This window comes from Amphibalanus amphitrite, unplaced genomic scaffold, assembly GCF_019059575.1.
Source record: "Amphibalanus amphitrite isolate SeventyFive unplaced genomic scaffold, NRLGWU_Aamphi_draft 000357F_arrow, whole genome shotgun sequence".
Lineage (NCBI taxonomy): Eukaryota > Metazoa > Arthropoda > Thecostraca > Balanomorpha > Balanidae > Amphibalanus > Amphibalanus amphitrite.
The window spans coordinates 481,159-501,226 of record NW_024881851.1 but is presented as its reverse complement, the minus strand read 5'-3'; the positions used below and the strand labels follow the sequence as shown (position 1 = coordinate 501,226).

Sequence of the window (20,068 nt, the reverse complement as noted above, 5' to 3'; positions counted from 1 at the left end):
CCCGCAATTTCGTCACGAGCATCGGGCCAATCAGCGTTGAGTATTGCCGAACGCCAATTGGTCGATTTCCGCTAGCTTGTAAATGCTGCTTGCGGATATAGTCTTGAACAAGTGAGGGTCGCGGCAACTAAATACTGCTTGTCACCACTTTTTCTTCGGGAGCGTTCTACCTGGTTTATATAGCCTTGCCTGGCCTTGCCTTAGTGGGTCATCTTTGTGCATTCGTGAATTGGAGACGTCTGTGAGAATTTTGATTAATATTTGAATTGCTACTTCATTTTTCACATCTTCCTAATCGTCTGGATGCATCGATTTTCGTTGTTTCGGCATTCAACAGTGAGGAATATCGGCTTATTATCAAGGGAGGATGTCCGTGTCTGTTGCAATACACTTGCGGATAAATGGAGGTAGGTGTATATTTATCTTTTCAAGTATTCAAGTAAGGATGTCAATTCAATATATCAGAAACTTCTGTCATACATTTGACTGGTGGTTGTATAGTTTTCTAGACATACGCTCATGCCAGTCATGCCTCATTGCGGAGCTACCAATGATAAATAATAATGATATGTGGTGCTGTCGATAAGATCATAGTATTGGTATGGTCATGCTCATTGAAGATGCCAAAGTCCAGTCATAATATGCATTGTTATTACCTTGTGAGCTGGGTTTCTAACTGGGCTGGTGCATCTTTTGATCAGGGTTCCTAAATATCCTTCTCGATTTCCTTACCTACCATGTTTTGGGCTCAGAACGAAAATGGCAAACCAACCAGGGCCCTGTTTCACCGTTGATAGCATCACGCTGCTATTCCATTTCGCGAGCTGACATCACACTTCTGGTAGTGTTGGAGGAATAGGCTTGTTGACGTCTCCATGGAAACCCAATTTGACACGTGTAATAGCAGCGTGCTGCTATCACCGGTGAAACTGGGCCCAGGTGAATTGGTTAGGTGAAATCTCACTACATTCATACCATGAGTGTACGTAAAATGCACGCATTCTATTGAATTCGCTTTTCTATTGCATTCTAAGTGTCGTGACCTTAACATAAAATGTGCTTACCAGACGAACACCACAACTGTTTGCGGGCCGTATGAGAGGGTCCCACTGCTCAGCAGCCGAGTACGCCTTCAGGCCGTGTCAGACCCGCTCAGTCTTCACTCTGCCCGGCGCCGACAACAAGAAGCGAGAGTACTCGGAGAGACGCCTTCTCGGGTATGTTGAGATGATCGGAATATGTGAAATTGTGGGTCATTTGTTTGATGTTTGCATGCATTTATCAGTTTCAATGTTGGTATGAATCTCTTGTTGCACCAGTTTGTTTTGCAATATGTATGATGCGATCCAGATTCCCTCTACCGGCTCTGCCGTCGAAGTAATGCCCGCTGTGTGTGTCGTCTACGCGCAGGTACTCGATGGACCAGATGTACGACATCGTCTCGCGGGTGGAGGACTACACCACGTTCGTGCCCTACTGCACCGAGTGCACCGTATTGTCCCGGCGGCCCAGCTTCCTGAAGGCCCGCATGGCCATCGGGTTCGGCCCCGTGCGCGAGTCGTACGTCTCCAGCGTCACTCTGGCCCGGCCGCACCTCGTCAAGGCCGTCTGCACCGAGGGCCGCATGTTCAACCACCTGCTGACCGAGTGGAAGTTCGCGCCCGGCCTGTCCTCCAACCCGCGCACCTGTACGCTGGACTTTTCCGTCTCCTTCGAGTTCCGTTCGGCTCTTCACTCTAAGTTGGCCAACATGTTCTTCGACGAGGTGGTGCGGCATATGGTGAAGGCGTTCCTCCGAGAGGCTCAGCGACGCTACGGTCAGGAGAGTATACGCAGTCAAAAGCCCAAGGTGCTGGCCGCTAGTTGATGCTGGTGGACGCTAGAGCTAGAAAATGAACACGGCTTGGCTAGTCTACTTGGTAGATGCTCTGTCCAAACGCTTATGGTAGACAGGTACGATCCGGGTCTTTGTGATTGCGGGCACGTTAGTTTAATAAATTATGTGTTTTATGGGAATGTTAATTGACGTGCCACAGTATGTTAGGGTGAATCGGAACACGGAACATTTCCGTTTTCAACAAACTATAATTGAAACGTTCATGAAAAATAGTCTTATTTACTTAATACACATTTTTATGCATGTCGCGTAACTGCGGTAGTAAAATAAGGAATTGCACATAACCGTTTGAGCTTAATTCTAGGTATTCAAAGATAAGCAATGTGCAACGATGCAAAAGTATGCATTGTCAGCATATGTATTACTCGTCCCTGCTCGTACCTAGTTCAAGTTTTATCCCTATCCCTGCTGAAGGGATAGCCATAAACACGATGTTGATATCGCCGAAGGATTAGGTTTGTACGAGGGGACATCAAGCGCGAGCTCTTGAGACAATAAACTGGAAAGTTTCGGTAAGGATAAAAGTAAACTCAGTAATCGATATTGATTCGCAACCTTAGAAGTAGCGTTCATGGATCCCCACTTGCACCCTAACCTGTCAAAAACGTGTCTCCTTTTGTATTGAACATTATCTCAAAACTACAAATGAGACGGCTCCTTACCGGAATACAACTGGCGCTGCTTGGTATTCAGGTAGACTGTAGCCATTTACCGTCCTGTGTCCCTCAGTGTCCGGTTGTGTGATGTGCCGACCGTGGACGTGTGCTGTGTTACACAGATGTCGCTCGAGACCCAGTCCCTTCCCCTCAGTGTGTGCTGCGTCGCTGACCCCGTATGAAACGCTCAGCTGTAGCCGGCGTACAAACGGTCGAACGGATTGTAGAGGCGAGATGTCCGTGTGATCCGCATCAAAACTGATTCAACTTGTGCTGCTCGACTTTAAGTCAGATGTGTTACGCTGTGGTTGGTACCTCGGAAGTCGGACATGGCTATACCGAATGATTGATAGATTGCGGGTTAGACGGCATCCCCACCCTGCTGTGAGGGTGGCGTTGCCGAATCAGGGACGTATCCCAGGCCCCGAATCGGGACCGTGTACAGAAATCTACCAATTGTGCCGTGCTATGTGGCGAGCGCTTGTGATGAGCTGACTACATGAATACATGGCGAAATGAGATCAAGGCTTTGACATGTCGGCAAACCATTTGTTAATTCATGGGAACCTAACCCAGCCTGATCCGCATGTGGAGTGACCATGATTTTGATCGCTTGGTTATTTTATTTTCAGCCCCTTATTCGTATGAAGCTTATCTCTTATTACATGATCGAAGATCGAACGCATACGCACGGCTTCATTGCTGAACATTACATGTCTTTCATTTTGTTTATTCCCTAGAACATTTTCAAGGCAATGACACATTACGCTTAAGTGGCGATTAAATATGTTTATGAAAAAGGATAATCGTCAATATACCGTGATGCCACCGCAAATCTCAATTCATGTGAAGCATGGTGCTTCAATATTAGTGCTGCACAAGTGGGATAGGTACAGGTTTTTGGCATATTCGTCACACGGTCATGTAATGGCACAAGTGTCATGGATCACCTGCTTGGCACGGACAATTCTCTTGGTAAATGTCACAGCTATCCACACCACGGGGTGCGTCAGCTGATTGTCTGATCGCGTTCACGGGTTAGGATGAAAAACCACCACTTGCTCACTTGCTTGTGATGCAACATACGGACAGAACGCCCTATTATGACGGCAAAAACACGGTATATATGGAAGCATGCCTATAAAATTCATGGCCACATGCATATGTATGTAATATGTGTCCTTACGCATTTCAACACGGCAGGAACTAACTAGGTATGCAGTGACTGGCAACGCGGCAGGACTAACCAGCCCCATGGCCAATGACGTTTGATGAGTACATAGAATGGCACGCACCTAGCAAACGTCTCGGCGAACGCCCCAACGCACTGAGCGCCCGCCGGTACTAGAGGCGGTTTAGACCACCGCTGTCTCCCCTGCGCGGTCGCAGGCTCGCGGTACTCCGGTACGGCACAGCGGGGTCCAGCCCGTGCCGCATTGAGTTCCTTCTCCACAGTCCACAGTACTACCCCTGCGAGTGTACCGACCCACTCTGGGTGGTCTCAGAGGTCTATTGAAGGCTTGTCACATTGTCTCTGCCCCGGCGACGCACCTGCTCGCCAGACAGAGCCGCCGCCGCCGCCCCGTTCACCCGCTGCCGCCCGTGCTCGGCCCGGACCGCCGCCGCCGCCGCCCGGCGTCCCCACCACCCGTGCCAGCCAGTCGCACCAGGCCGAAGAAGCTGCGGTCGGGTAAGAGCATCGAGATGCGCATCCTCTCAATGTCCCGGACGCTGATCGAGTCACCTGCAGTGAAGGACAGGCGTGTCACAGCCGCGAAACGGCCGGTGAATGACCACGGTACGAGCGTCGGGCAAATGTGCTGATGGCTGAGCGCTGACACATGGAACTGTTCGAGCACATACGCACTACGCAGTCCACTGATTCTCAGGGTTCGGCCCGAATAAACCGGCAAGTTAGGTAGCATGATAGTACGTACATTCATACATCAGCGGTCACTTGGGTCCGCCTGGCCAAGACCAGATAAGTGACGCCGTTTACCTAACCAGTTACCTTGTCTAGGACGTGGGTCGTTAGAGGCGCCGCAAATCTTACAGACGTCCAGGCCCAGGACGCTACGATTTATTTGACAGGTGATATAATTGCGAATCTTACCAACGTCCAGGTAGGTGACGCTAGTCAATAAGATTACATGACGGGTGAGTGGTGACACCGCGAATCTTACCGACGTCGAGGTAGGTGACGCTACGCTGAGTTAGCTTACTTGACGGGTGATGCCGCGAATCTTACCGACGTCGAGGTGGGTGACGCTAAGATTACATGCCGGGTGACGCCTCGAATCTTACCAACGTCCGGTTAGGTGACGCTAAGATAACATGACGGGTGACACCGCGAATCTTACCGACGTCGAGGTAGGTAACGCTACGCTGAGTTAGCTGACTTGACGGGTGATACCGCGAATCTTACCGACGTCGAGGTAGGTGACGCTAAGATTACATGACGGGTGACATCGCCAATCTTACCGACGTCGATGTAGGTGACGCTAAGATAACATGACGGTTGACATCGCCAATCTTACCGACATCCAGGTAGGTGACGCCGCTGGTGTGGCACGTGTTGACCTTCTGGCGGTGGTTGGTCGACTCCATTGTCAGGCACTTGGCGAACGAGCGGCCCGAGACGAGCAGCTCGAAACCGTTTATGTCACCCGGGTCCAGGTAATTTATCTGAAATAGCGGCCGAATGTCGGTCATTCTCAGCCAGCGACTTATCGGGGCGGGAGTAAGGGTACGGGCGATTTAAAGTCCTCATATTCTTGCGATATTTCATCTGATAAAGCACTGATGTCATCTCGAATCTTGGAGTCCAGATAGTAATTATTACATACATATACTGTGAAGGAATTTCCGTCTTTTACCATGGGTTTGCCGAAAATGACGTGTTAACTGCGTCATGTTTTGACATTTTATAAACGTTTCTTATATAAAATGTCAAATGTACATTAAACGCCACCAGACGGACAGTTTGCATATCAAATAAGACGAAAAGGGCATACACATATGACATACCGCTCTCAGGCACTGTACTTTGGACACTCGCCGCGGCCCTGTGAGGCCGGTCGGTGAGCGGCTCGGCACCCACCTGGGCGTAGAGGTAGTAGACGCCGGGCCTCTTGACGGTGATCTCCCCGCCGTGCAGGGTGAAGTCGTTGCTGTAGCCGAGCGTGTACACCCAGGGCGCGAACCGCCAGTCAGCGAACCGCGAGTCCGGCTGGGCGTTACGCAGTATGCCGTTCCCTGGTGTAAATACCGCGGGTCAGTCGCATTATTAGGCCAGGCACGAGATGCACTGCTTGCGGTAAACAATTAATGTAAGCTCTTCGAGACTGTACTGCGAAGACGCGAATGAATGGGGCTTTCTTCCGCCCCCTTCGCATCTTTTAGGAACTTAATGTGTTCTAAAAATAAAAATAAAACACCGGTCTGGAAACAGTTAACAGTCGAAAGTCGACCGGAAACGGAAAGGGACTCCGGATCTTCTCGTCTCAGTATCAGGAGGGATGCGGCGGCGCCCACCGTAATGTAATGTTCGACACCCTCCCTGTTACCTAACACGCATTCAGCGGCGCTCACTGTTGTAATGCGGGCATCCCACGGCGCTCACCGTTGTAATGCGGTTGTCCCAGCGAGTACGCGGCTGCGCTCACCGTTGTAATGCGTGTACCCGGCTGCGCTCACCGTTGTAATGTGGGCATCCCAGAGCGCTCACCGTTGTAATGTGGGCATCCCAGGGCGCTCACCGTTGTAATGTGGGTGTCTCAGGGCGCTCACCGTTGTAATGTGGGTGTCTCAGGGCGCTCACCGTTGTAATGTGGGTGTCCCAGGGCGCTCACCGTTGTAATGTGGGCGTCCCAGGGCGCTCACCGTTGTAATGTGGGTGTCCCAGGGCGCTCACCGTTGTAATGTGGGTGTCCCAGCGCGTACTCGGTGGTGTGGCCCTCGAGATGCGCGGCCGTGGTCCCCAGTGCCTGTCGTAGCTCCTCCATCATTCGCTGCATCCGCCGGCCGCGCCTGGGGCCGCCGCTGCCGCCGCGGTGTCCCTGGCCGCCGCCGGACCCCGCCGGCTCCGGGTCCGGGTCGGTATCCTGTTCCGGATCCGGGTACGGGTCACGGGCGCCACTCGGGCTCACCCGCGGAGCGCCCCACTCCCGAGAAGGCCAGGCTGGCGAGGCGCGCAGACTGGAGGGCCCGGGTGAGAAGCCGACCGGGGCACCGCGGGCTTCCTCCAGCCGCCGAGCCTGCGGGAAAGACGGTCTGTTACAGAGGTGGGCGGTGTCGTCGGATCTTTTCAGAGGTGGAGGGCCTCACCGGCACTCGGACTGCAGTCGAACGACAGGGGAAGAGAGACATCGACTCACCATAATATCAGCCGATGCCGACGAGTAAACGATAATATTTGCTTCAGCATCACACAACATCTAAATGCGTCCACTGTCCAAAAATATAACGATTTATCATACTAAAAGTATCATTTCTTGCGCAAAAAAAAAACGAAGAAGACTTCGCCACAAATCTGAGAACTCCGACTGCACCATTGCAGCCGAGCTCCCAGTGACCGCGCTCACCTTCATCCGGCGCAGTTTGGTTCGTTTGGCGTCGAGCCGCTTGAGCTCAGTTGGCTTCGACCGGCGCCGCTCGCCCTGAGGCCTCGCGCGACGCTCCTTCTTAGCCCCTGTGTCGGCCTCTTTGACTCGCGACTTTCGGTGGTGGAGCGCCTGGGCCTCTGTCGGCCGCGGTTCCGGCCGTCGCTCCACGTTCACCCGGCCCAGCCGGCTGCCCTGGAACGCAGCGCTGCTCCTGACAGCAGGGAGGGGCACGGAAGGTCAGCGAACGGCGCCCAGCCAGGGCACTGCGGAGAACCATATCTCTACAAAACGGGAGCTCAAAGCGACACTCCAGTCCGCATCGCAATATCGCGCCGTCACCCTCTGTCCTCTGCCAGATATGATACGTAGCTGCTGGCGCCACGAGAACCATTAACCTCTTTTAGTGCGGTCAGCACGTGCTCTTAGCACAGTTTATACAGCAGGACGGTTATATGCAGGATTGCGATAGCGAGTGACCTACTTTGGAGTAAGACATTATGGTTTATAATCATAAATTATGTTGAATAGAGGTTGGCATTCTGGGGCATAGTACCGAGGATGAAACAACAAACATCAAGGGTGGAATGTCAAACAGACGCAAAATACCCATAAGTTGCCACATTCATACACGACTTGATAATGTCACTCATTCAAGACCTTACGGAAGATTTGGAACAGGTGCCAATAGTTCAGCTCGCATCGCTTCCACTCGAAGCCGCAAAGCATGCGAGGTGATGAGATTCCCAACGACTCTGGTATAAAAAGATGAGGATAATCTTCATTTAAACATAACTATCTACGGTTCATTGTTATGACGTGTCATTACATTGGATTAATTCAAACACACAACTTTCCGCAGCCCCCATTACGGGTCAGGGGTGTGGCCCGGCCCGTCTCGCCCCCGGTCGCTCTGTGGCGGTCGGTGCCCACACCCGGTCCCCGGTCAGCGGTACTCGTATGGTCCGCCCCGGTCGCCCGGTCAGAGCTGTCGCCGGCTGACCTGTGGTGGGGCAGCAGAGACCGGCCGTCGCCGGGCCGGTCGGTGGAAGCGCCGAACGTATCGTACACGCGCATCACGGGCGCCTGGGTGGGCCGGTCGGCCGGTCGGTGGCCGTACGGCCGGCTCACGATCGGGATTCCCGCCGGACTGGTCTGCGCGGCGGCCACCGACCGCCGCAGACGCACCGCGGCGACCGACTCCATCTGCGGCAGGCGGAGAACGTCAGGGCCGGCACCAGAACGGTACAGCGTAATACAGCACTTCAACTACACACTCAGCAGACACGGCACAGAATCACGACTGTCAGCGGAGCTGAACGGTACAGAATCACAACCCTCGGCGGAAATACGGCACGGAATCGCAACTGACGGTGGAAATACGGCACAGAATCACAACTGACAGTGGAAGTCCGGTACAGAATCACAACTCTCGGCGGAAATGCGGCACAGAATCACAACTGACGATGAAAATGCGGTATACCTATATAGAAGCACAACTCTCGGGGGGGGGGGGGTTGCTATAGGTACAGAATAGGTAGGTATCTGAGAATAATCTGGAGTTGTGAAACTCTCGGGGAAATACGGTGCAGAACCACGATTCCCGGGGAAAATACGGTACCGAATCACAACTCTCGGGTCAAATACGTTACATAATTACAGCTTTCAGCGGAGGGACGGAGCAGAAGCACGTCCTTCAATGGAGACTGAAGAGACGGCGCGGAATCACAACCCCACTGGAGATATAGAACAAAATCATACTTGATACTTCAGTTCTGGAATGGGCAATGGTCACAGGAAACTACTAGTATCCTCCAGCAGAGGTCTTACACCCTGTACCTATCTCGGATTTTACCTAAAGGTCACATGAGGTCAAAACACTCACGTGACCTCACCATCATAAGTCAATTGGGATATATAGGAATAGTTATTTTGGCGCCGGAAATGATCTTAACTCTAAACCTATCAGCTCATGTACATGGGATCGTAATTCCATGCACTACTTGCGTCTTGCAAGATGTAACGCTTTGCTTGTAGTTGTGCATCGTTGACCTTGCGTGAGTCATTTATAACGTCAATGAGGTCATAGGTTCGTCAGTATCTCCCGATCCAATTAGCTAGCGAGTTGCGAAAGTCACCAATGGACTCGGGAAGACCTGCCGAATCGAATGATATGCAATATGACCTCCACCAATTGACCTCCAGCTGATCAAACAACCATTGATCAGCTTGGTGACAGGTGATCTGAGGGGCTCTGACCTGACCTAGACCCGAGGTCAGCACCTCAAGTTGGGCTAAATCGAAGAAAAAGTATACCATCCGACGCGCCTGAGCAATACAAACACGATGGTATCATTTTCGCGGCTCTGCGACCATTTTTGGCGATGTTATTTAGCAAAAACAGAATCCGTGCCGTGGGCCACTTGACCTGACCTCAGTGGTCACCGGTTCACCTGAGACCTTAACCCTCACATGTGTGCGACGTTTGCCAGCTTCAAATGTGTAGGGGGGGGGGTCGGTTGGACCCCCCCCCCCCTTGCCGTTTGGCCCCTGATCGAGCTAGAGCTTCGCGGAAAAAACAAGCGTGTTGCCCGTGACGAGAGGAAGCCGATGAATGATACCCAATTTTAAGGTCCTAGGTCATTGGTTGACCTTCCAGGTCAGGTCAATGACCCAAAGTCGGGAAAATCGGGAGGGACCTGTTAGAAAGTCGTAGAGTATGGCTGCTAAGGGGTTTTTCGGGGTGCTGATCACGAATATCGTGTTAGTTTTGATCATAGATGTTGTCTTCATGCATTTAGACCAGGTCGGGTCAGGTCAGGTCAGATCAACCAGTAAGGGGTCGTGACGGGACTTCGTAGTATGTGTCAACTGCCTCTGACAGCTTCGTAAAATGTTACGAAGGCACCAGAACTTCTTCGTAAATGTTCAAATGGTTGCTAAATTCGAATTCAGCTCCAAAAACTAGCCTAGAAACATGTGCAGCTCGAAAAAGTGAACCGAAGTCACCAAAGGTCAATGACCTGACCTGACCTTCAGGTGACCTTGACATCCACCCAAATGCATGGGAGCAACATCAAATCTCATGTTTGAACGTTTGAAACCACGAGAAGCTTGCAAACGCGCGGCTAATGCGAGCCGACATACGCCGAATCGCGATTCCGGCCAAACATGGCCTCGAGAAATAGGTCACAGGTCAAAGGTCACTTGGGTCCGGGTCATGAAATTTTCAGAGTAGGTGTAAAATTGATCAACTCGAGGGTACTGAAAGTTTCGTCGCGATCGGCCGCTTTTTGCGCGAGTTATTCGCGAAAAACCATGGGGGGTCCATCCGACCCCCGCCCTTCTACACATGCGACACACATGCGAGGTGGGAGGGTCCCTTTAACCCGCGCACCGACGGGGGTCTGCGCCAACTTCGCACCCGCGACGGGGGGGGGGGGCGGATGACCGCCCCCCCCCCTGAGATCTCGAGAACGAAGCAAGATAGCGACAAGCGGTAAACGGCATCGGATACGCACGGTCAAGATCTACAATTTTTACTAAGGTCATTTTCAGGTCAGGTCAAAGATGACGTCACAGGGGTCGAAAAAGTCAAAATGGCGGCGCTAGATATGGAGAGAGTTTTTCTCGAATAACTTTCGAATTAGTCAAGATAGGGACAAACTAAGGGCATCATCGTGATCCTCTCGTCAATCCTCATCGAATGATATATATGTTGACCTCGAAAGGTCAAGGTCAAAGGTTGACCTCAGGTCACGTGACCTCGAGGTCATCATGTATATCATTCGATGTGTCTTGACGAGCTGAACACAATGAGACCATCCACGCGGCTGTATCTTGTTCCTGTACGGAGTTATTGGCCAAAAACCTTTGGTGACCTTTGATGACGTCACATGACCTCACAGCTACCCAACAGCAAAACAGACCTCAAGGTAGTGAAGGTTGGTCGTATATGAAGTCATGTATGGGGATATGGGGCCATTCCGACCCGTTTTAGTGGTAAAAACAGGGAGTTGATTTTTCCCCCATTGACTTATCATGGGAAGGTCGCGAAATTGACCTGACCTTAGGTCACCGATATCAAAATTCCGAGATATACAAATTGTAGCTACTAATGACCTAATAACATCCTGCGACTTTCAAAGGCCTCCGACATCTACTGTAGCTCTGGCACGGTGACAAAGTTGCAAAAAAGTGACTTGAGGTTGGGTCATTCAAAGTGACCTGGTGACCTGACCTTGAAAGATAAGAGGTTCAAACTTGCACACCATGTGTAAAATTGATGAGGTTATAGTCATACCAAATTTTGCGGCGGTAGCGCCGCGGTTTTCCCGCTATTCGCGAAAAACCTCAGGGGGGGGGGGGCGGATATCCGCCCCCCCCCCCCCGTCGGTGCGCGGGTTAATCGGGTCCCAATCACTGCGTCTCGCAACGGTGCACAGCGCACACGCTCGTTTTTTCCACGAGGCTCTATCTAGCTCATTAGGGGCGAAACGGGTGGGGGGGGGGGGGGCGGCCGGAGCGTACCTACATATGTAGAAAACGCAGCGCAGAGCAGTGAGTCTGATACATACATACAGCATCTTATGAACAACCCAGTCCAAACTCCAAAGCAATTATTGACGCCTTTCATAAGGCTGGGCAAGGGTGACCGTCCAAGGAGTTCAACGTCATTTGATTTGAACAGGCCCGATGGCCGATGATGAGCGTGATAGCATCACGTAGGTCGTAGGTCGGCGTTACAACTTACATGACACCATGACAGTTTTCAAATCTATCCCCAACTACAACTACTGTACTTGCGGATAAGGTATGTGACTGTCGGGACTCGGACTGGATGCCGTTTCCCCTCCGAGGCCGTGTAGGCAACAGGCTACCGACAAGAATAGTTTATATAGTGGATAGACATCCGGCCGACTGAACGTGGGACTGAATATGGGCCGAGTTGACGGAATTGAGACTGAGCTGTTATAAGTTCCCCAGTGGCTGTGAGCAGATCGGCAGGGCCGGCGGTAAAGTCCGACCCGCCATCCGGTCCAGATGGCCGCAGGATTCAGGAAACGCTGCTGCGTCACGTCTCCCAATACGCACTGCCGCGTCACCGCCCGTGTCGCACAAAGGCGTCGGCGTCTCCGACTCTCGGCTGCCGCGGCGACAGCGACGCGACGCTTCCCGTCCGTCTCGCGACGATCACCGCCCACGCTATAACTATTGGAAGGAGAGAGAGAGAGAGAGAGAGAGAGAGAGAGAGAGAGAGAGAGAGAGAGAGAGAGAGAGAGAGAGAGAGAGAGAGAGAGAGGGAGGGAGAGAGGGAGAGAGATGGGCGTTGAATGGAAAGAATGGGACCAAAAGTCGGCAGTGCCCCCCCCCCCCCCCCCTTAATTGAAAGTGTTCCGCCGCTACTGCAAGTGGCTAGCTAAACGTAATGCCATGTCATAATACGGTAACAGCAGAATCTCCACAAGACCCGGAGCATACAGATCGGAGGAAGCATAAGCGTGTCGCCATTCACACACATACACACATGGGTTCGACGGTTTCCTACACGGGTTTCGTCCAGGAAACGTCCGAGGAAGGTCCAGCCAGGAAAACACGAGCTGACGGTGGTGGGATCTCGGTCAGAGGCGGCTCGAGGAGCCACCCACCGCAGGCGGCAGAGTGGCCACGGTGCGCCGGCGCACCGTGCTCCTCTGTATGACAAACACCTCTCAATACTTAGGTAGGGGAGAGTGGGGCAAAGCGGCCACCCGGGGCAAAGCGGCCATCCATCGTTTTAGCCCTCCACAGCTGGCGTCAGTTCCAATTTATGATTTCCAATTATACTTCTCTTTGCGGTCGTTCGAATGAGCCAGACCGGGGTTTCAGGCCCATCGCCATTGTTCTGTGAAACACGGAAAAGCATTTCTTGCCAGGTTACCAATTATGTCTACAATTTTTAAATGTTATTTTATTCCATAACCGTTTGTAATTTTTATAAGCGTTTTTGTCCATGCATTGCGTGGTTATCGTACATGCCTTCTACCAATTTTAATGCTTTTTACCCCACTAATAGCTGAGCTGGAATATTTTTGTCTCGGACGGTATGCGCGGGGCAAAGCGGCCGGGGCAAAGTGGCCAGCCCCCAATTGGCCATAAGTTGTTTCCATCTGGATAAAAACATTATTTATATTCAAATGTGTCGTCATGCATTCATCTTGGCCACTTTTCGGTTACATGAGTTACCAAATTATGCAATTAAATGTTTTTCCAAGAAAATTCTTTCTTTGTTTAGCAATAGATGGGAAGATAACAAAGTAAACATCCATCTTCCCTTAAACCTTGTCACCATCAAATACCCTAGTCGTGCATGAGGCAACTATTCTGTTTCTCATATCGGGACTTGAGAAGTCGCCAGTGGCCGCTTTGCCTCAGGGATGGGGCAAAGTGGCCAATATGCTATAGGTTTAAAGTTTTGTCAATATCTCCCATATGTGAACGCCTTTGGAAATGAAACGCAGTTGGAATAAAAGACAATTTAATAGGGATCACATTGGTATAGAAAGAATCTTTCCAAGTTTAAAAATCAAGCGTCGGCATCGTTAGAAACGTTAGGGTGGCCGCTTTGCCCCACTCTCCCCTACACTTAAATGCTCTCGGTGTGACAACATCCTTTTGTGCATACTGCACGGTGCACACCTCTGCAATCACAAAATCCGCAGGCATTCCGTTTTCATCCCTTTTGTCACAGTTTATTTCGCGACCCCACATTTGTCGTTTCATCAGGTTCGGGCTCCATGGTGACAGCTCATTTTGATAAACATTGCCGCTATGTCGATGCCCCCGACAGGCATCTGTTTTCATAAATATCCGGGAATTATGAAACGGTTCTGCTGGCCGGAGTTTTTAAATGTCTTTGATCTTGACCTTGTAGGTAAGGTAGATGCTGGAAAGACCCCTGACTTTGCGAAATGAGCCGGGCACGGAGCAACATCGAGCAAGTCAAAAGCTTTTTATTTAAAGATAATGTTCTATAGAAACATTTGATTTTAATAAAGTTCAAAATGTCAACAAGGTCCTGATCCCTATTTGATCGTGACCTGACCCGAAGCAAAATCAGCTGATCCGTCGGTGTCTGACGAATGCCTCATTTTCATTTCCTGAATGCCTCGACGAGAATATAGCTGTCGTTTCATTTGTAAACAGACAGACTGCGTGTGTGACGTGTATGTCTGGGCGCTGGGTGTGTGCTGTTCCGGCGAACAATGTGTACTCACCAGTGTGTCGGTGAGCGCCTGCTCCAGGGCGTCCAGCCGGCCGCGGTGTCTGAGCAGCTGGTGGCGCAGCTCCGCCGTCTGCTGCAGGTGGAACACCTCCAGCGCCGCCAGCGCCAGGCACAGCAGCACGCAGACGGCCGGCCACCAGCCGCCGGCGGCGCTCCTCCCCTCCGCCGCCATCTCGCCACCGTATCACCTCCGGACGGCCCTGGACCGGCAGCGCGACTGGCGCGGCCGAGCGGCGGTCGGTGACATCACCGCGCGGCCCAGCCGGCCGACCGGCCGGTCATCACCCCTCCCCCGCCCCCACCTCTCCCCAGGCCATCCACCCTCCCCACCACTCAGCCCATCCATCATCGGACGACCCCACTGCGGTCGCATGCCCTGACGGTCTAATCCTCATCCTATGAGCGCCTACTGGTCGGGCAAATAAAGCGAAAAGTACCGGTTATTTCTTACTTTATCCTATTTCTTACATCAACTCTATGGCTACCTGTCTATGCCGAAACTCATAAAGAAACATTTTAAAGTAAACGTTAAAGTGACATCAATACCATACAATGTCAACTAACATACTGCCTAGCCCTAGCCAGTAGCCATAGTTCCTATTTAATATTGGTAAACGGTATTATTGGTATTATTGGTATTTTATCCTATTTATTATTGATAAATTTATTATTGGTAAAAGCTAGATGTGTAAATGCTAGATGTTACATGCTATACATACCGTCTCATTCGATCCATTTCACTTCGATGCAGTTTCCATGCATCGCCAGTGCGCACCGATCTTCCTTTCTCTCCGCTGGATACAACATTTTCTTGAAAGGGTCGTTATTTTCCAGCACAGAACTGCATCTGTAAACGTCTCAATAAACGGCTTCACACCTAAATAATTAGATATAGTACATGCGTGTAGCTATTAGCCGTTTTCACGACGGGCTACCTGGTGAATGCACCTAATTTGACCAAATTAGCACCAAATTGCACCTAATCTGCAACAAATTTGTACCTACCAGATGGCCGTCGTGACAACGGCTATTGTGTAGTTATACGAGCGCTTTAATTGTTTTAAGCTACATCTCCACGTTTTCTTGGCATGAATGACCAAGCGAACATTTAATTAATTTTTCTTCCGATTAATGTTTGTTTTACCAGAAGAACAAGGATCAACAAAGGTCATCAAAGGTCAAGAGTCTGAATGTCAAACGGGCTTAAGTGAAATGCGTATGGTGCCTATCCAATTTTCAAGTCTTGGGTCAACAGGTTCTAGTTTATATAAACAACCCACAGAAAGGGTAGGTGCGTGATATACATTACATAGACACAGAGTAACGGTTTTGTGCCATCGCGTTTGGAGTGTCAAGCCGAGTCGATTGATATGCTTTCTGTTTAGGTAAGAACCGCCTCAGGTCAAGGTCAGGTCATAGAGTGATGGGGTAAAAAGGCTAGATGATTGAGAGCATGTTACACATCAATCGATTCGGCACCTCATTCTGAATTCAGTGGGGGCCTTCTCCGACTCCGTCTTCCTCTATCTAAGGCCACGGGGAGGACCATAATGAAAGATCACGTGACCGATCTGACCTCAGGTGGACCTTATAAAAGTCCATGATCAACAAATTTGAAAGGACTCGGGGGCTTGCTTCTTCCTGCAAGCTCCATCTTCCTAGTGGCTGGAAAAGACTCCCCGACATAAGTGTTGCGATGTAGTGGCATTTTCATGACCTGACCTGAAAATGCGGCTGGTAGGTACGTAAACATCTATATAAAGTAAAAGGCTATTCACCCAAATTTCCAGTCCACTATCTGTAACACGCTCCGAGCAGTTGCGGAAACCCGTCAGGGGTATTATCACCCCATCCTTCGGTCGGGGATTTGTAGTTTGCGTTGCGACTTTCGCAGGTTTTGCCTATTTGGGGCGTAATAAAAACAAGGCCTTATAGGCATTGAAAAAGTAACCTTGGTATAAATTAAGCGAGATATGGGCTTTATGGGTGATATACGAGTTAAAACATACGGGATAATACAGCGCATGTAATCACTATGGCAGTGCGTTGGGCTGCGAGTTTGAGCCGCGCTCAGCGGTCGACGGCGCTCAACCGGCTCGGGCTGGCGGCGGGCGACGGGCCGCCAGGTACGGCGTCAAGGTGAGAGTTTGAGCCGGGCACGCCGGCGGACAGGTAAGGGGCGCGGCTGGGGGGTGAGGAGCGGGCCGGCCAGGCGGGAGCGACGGACAACGAGGGGTGGCGTACGTTGGAGTGCCGGGGCGTCGCTGCTTGGGCGAATCTTACAGACACCGCCTGCACACAAACTGGGGGTGAGTTGGACTGAAACGGAAGCGTGTGTTGCCTAACTGATAGTCCTACATATGGTTATAACTTATATTACATAAGTTAAAACTAATAATATTCACAATGAGCTAAGCTGCAATGTTTTGTAACGCAGGTGCACTGCTGACTGCATGAAGAAGCTTTACGCCCCGTTATGTTTTGACTTTTGTTCATGCTTCATTGCAATTGCATGCTAAACAATAGGTAATCATGCTAATGTGTAGAAATAAGACACGCTTATATTTCTATGTATAAGTATACTTTGATTTGTAAGAAATGAATTGCGCCTCTTTTGCCCGAATAAAGCGCAGTTAATTCGCGCATTGAACTATACCATTACCCAGTACCCTACCCACCCACCTAATGGAGAGGCTGCGAACCTGACCTGACCTAGGTATCTTGAAAAAACTTGACCTGACCGAGGGTCCCACGATATACAGAATCTGAGATATAAGCTAAATACATCATGTCATCAAATCAACCACTGTAAGTTAAAAAGCCAAAGTGTGGTCGGTGCTGTTAAACCGGTAACCTCTGAGGTCAGGCCAACGCCCGACGGTAGAGGGTTGGTTTTTCGTGAACAACTTTGCCAAAGACGGTTGCAGCGCTGCGATTTTGGCACCACGGTGTCCCGTCATGCTGAGATGCGTCGAGCAACATAGTTTTTGTTTGGGAAAGGTCAATTTAAGGTGTTGACCTCAGGCATGAGGTAGCTGATGCAAGGTCACAGTCGCCCCGATTACGACGCTCGTCGAAGGAGGTCATGTCGCTTATTATTCGATTTGACCTCAGTCACGGGCCGGCATATCTCACGTTATGCAAGGTCAACAATACAAAGGTTAGGCATCGGTCTTTGCATGGATTGTAGGAAATCACAATTCTATGCGCTTGAGATAGCCAGCGCCAAAATGACAGTTTGTATGTTTCCCCATTGACATACATAATGGTTAGATCACGTAACCCCCCTGACCTCTTGCGATTTTTATGAAAAACCCGAGATATACAAGTTGTGAGGGCTTGGGAGCTGTTACTGTGCCCCATAAGTTCCATCTCATCTCCCCTGGCACTGACTAAGTGACTAGTGCCAGACGCCAGTGACTCAGCGCCACTGAGGGCGTAGGTATACGGTATGCCAGCTTTCAGCTCCTTATCTCCAAAATGTTCCGATCAATCGCGAATAACTCGTCAAGGGCACGGTCGTAATGACATAACTCGATGACATTTTGACGAGCTGTTCTTCCGCCGCAGGAAGTGACTGCCGGTCGTCATGTCAGCGCCTCGCGACTTCCGGCCGATCCAGGGCTACCCGGATCAGGAGTGGAACGCCAACATCCGCTCAGAGTACGGGCGCAACTTCATCTTCCTCGGCTGCGCCATCGTCCTGCTGGTGGTGTTCGTCGGACTCATGATGGTTCTCATCAAGTACTTCGCGAATCTGTTCAGGTGAGAGGGTCTCCAATTATTAATCGATATAGTAGCGATTATCAATGCTCAATAGTCCATACGGCATACAAGACTATGCCCCTAAGCAATTCTTGAAACTTCAGTGAATTCAGTTTTACCCCTCTCTACTACGCTCTCTACTGCATACGCGCTACTCTTGGTAGCTCTTACCGACTACCGAACTGTCATACCACTCCGACGATCTAAGTTGTTCAGTCCAGGCTACGGACAATGGGCCATGATTGTAATCCAACGGCCAACGGGACTTGGCCCCATGATTCGCCTGATTGGCTTTCGAAACCTGCGCACCCGCTAGTTTCCGCAGTCGAAGGCTACTTGCCACCACTGACGTAATGTTTTCTGTTCTGCCACCAACCAGGGTCGAGAGAGCGCCTACACACCCGCCCAGCCTATCCACCAAGCGTCCAAACCCAGTGCGCATGGTGTGGAGCACGCTGTGGGACCAGCCGCTGCCGCCCGGCAACTTCCGATCGCAGGCCGGCTTCTACTCGCCCAGCACGCGCCGACTGGACTCGGAGCACGCCTCGCTCTACATGGGCGAGATGTGAACCGACCTCGATCTACATGGGCGAGATGTGAACCGGCCTCGCTCTGCATGGACGAGATGTAAACCGGCCTCGATCTACATGGGCGAGATGTGAACCGGCGTCGATCTACATGGGCGAGATGTGAATCGGCCTCGCTCTACATGGGCGAGATGTGAACCGGCCTCGCTCTACATGGGCGAGATGTGAGCTGACTTCGCTACAAATGGGCGAGATGTGAACCGGCCTCGCTCTACATGGGCGAGATGTGAGCTGACTTCGCTACAAATGGGCGAGATGTGAACCGGCCTCGCTCTACATGGGCGAGATGTGAACCGGCCTCGCTCTCCATTCCGAAAGGGTGACGAGGGAGTGTGTCGCGATCAACTTATGCGAGGGGATGCTAAACTGCTAAAGTGCTTGTCTGCTTGGACAGGATCAGATTGTTCCCTGATCTGCATGATTGACCTATGAGTGTGAAAACGTTACGTACGCGACGCATTGTTACTATCCAGTATCACGTATAGTTATGTTATCATGCACTTTTATCGAAACCACATGTTAGCGCTTCACCCATCCTAATGCACTGCAACCATTGCCCAATTAGCTCATTTGTTATCCACATTGCATAAGTGAATATCGCTGACCTCTGTGGTGGGAATGCTTTGTTTTATATTTTTATACACCGGCAGATCCGGTCCGGTGAGCATCCAAGGTCATGATTTCCCATGGTAGAAAACCCGTGTCTTCCCCTTATATAACATTAACGACGCCCAGGTGTTTCGTCACTGGCGTTCTTCCCCTTCTCGCACAACTTTTGCTGTCGTTCAACATCCGAGTTGAGATCAGCAACGAGTTGTCACCTCTTACAAACGCACAATGGATCTGCCCGCATGTTTTCCATGTAATCTCATGTTAGCATTATTTTGTAAAACAAAGAATCCGTCCAAGCTGAACGGCGGCATAGATAAATAAGGAAAGCATAGCCGTAAGTTAGACACTGAAACGCATGGTTGGCTGTGAATTGCTGAACGCAAATTTGTTGATGACTCGAACGTTTGACCATTTAGAGACCTCGATGATCTGCGCTCAGACTCGTTGACCTGTGCGGCAAGCGGGCGTGTTTTACTATTGTGCGGCTCGTGTCTGCCCGTAACAAGCCGCAATTGGTGGCCTGAGAGGATGAACCTACCGATCTTCTGTTATGACCTTTGAACCTTTACCGAGGCATTGTGGTAGCCCAGAGTTCTCATTCGTGTACATTACAGATGTTCTTGACCAAACGACGAATGTCAATAAATATACAGCCAATCAATTTGTAGTCAAGTGGAAGAAAGTCA

General features: G+C 50.8%; 3 protein-coding genes across 3 annotated transcripts; 2 read left to right on the top strand and 1 right to left on the bottom strand.

Moving 5' to 3' along the window:
• The first annotated feature begins 168 nt into the window (after nt 1-168).
• On the top strand, nt 169-3,074 carry LOC122389424 (coenzyme Q-binding protein COQ10 homolog B, mitochondrial-like). The gene is made up of 3 exons (XM_043381466.1): nt 169-407; nt 1,068-1,217; nt 1,411-3,074. Exons 1-3 carry the CDS (start codon nt 304-306, stop codon nt 1,865-1,867), a joined length of 711 nt encoding a protein of 236 aa, XP_043237401.1. The 5' UTR covers nt 169-303; the 3' UTR covers nt 1,868-3,074.
• Nucleotides 3,075-3,267: 193 nt separating this feature from the next.
• Nucleotides 3,268-15,274, bottom strand: LOC122389423. The gene is made up of 8 exons (XM_043381465.1): nt 15,138-15,274; nt 14,411-14,635; nt 8,158-8,360; nt 7,137-7,368; nt 6,467-6,809; nt 5,654-5,808; nt 5,091-5,238; nt 3,268-4,297 (listed from the first exon to the last, which is right to left on the bottom strand). The coding sequence occupies exons 2-8, from the start codon at nt 14,588-14,590 to the stop codon at nt 4,140-4,142; spliced, it is 1,419 nt and encodes a 472-aa protein (XP_043237400.1). The 5' UTR covers nt 14,591-14,635; nt 15,138-15,274; the 3' UTR covers nt 3,268-4,139.
• Nucleotides 15,275-16,607: 1,333 nt separating this feature from the next.
• LOC122389417 lies at nt 16,608-20,043 on the top strand. Its single transcript, XM_043381445.1, has 3 exons — nt 16,608-16,727; nt 17,989-18,183; nt 18,563-20,043. Exons 2-3 carry the CDS (start codon nt 18,008-18,010, stop codon nt 18,750-18,752), a joined length of 366 nt encoding a protein of 121 aa, XP_043237380.1. The 5' UTR covers nt 16,608-16,727; nt 17,989-18,007; the 3' UTR covers nt 18,753-20,043.
• Nucleotides 20,044-20,068: the final 25 nt, after the last annotated feature.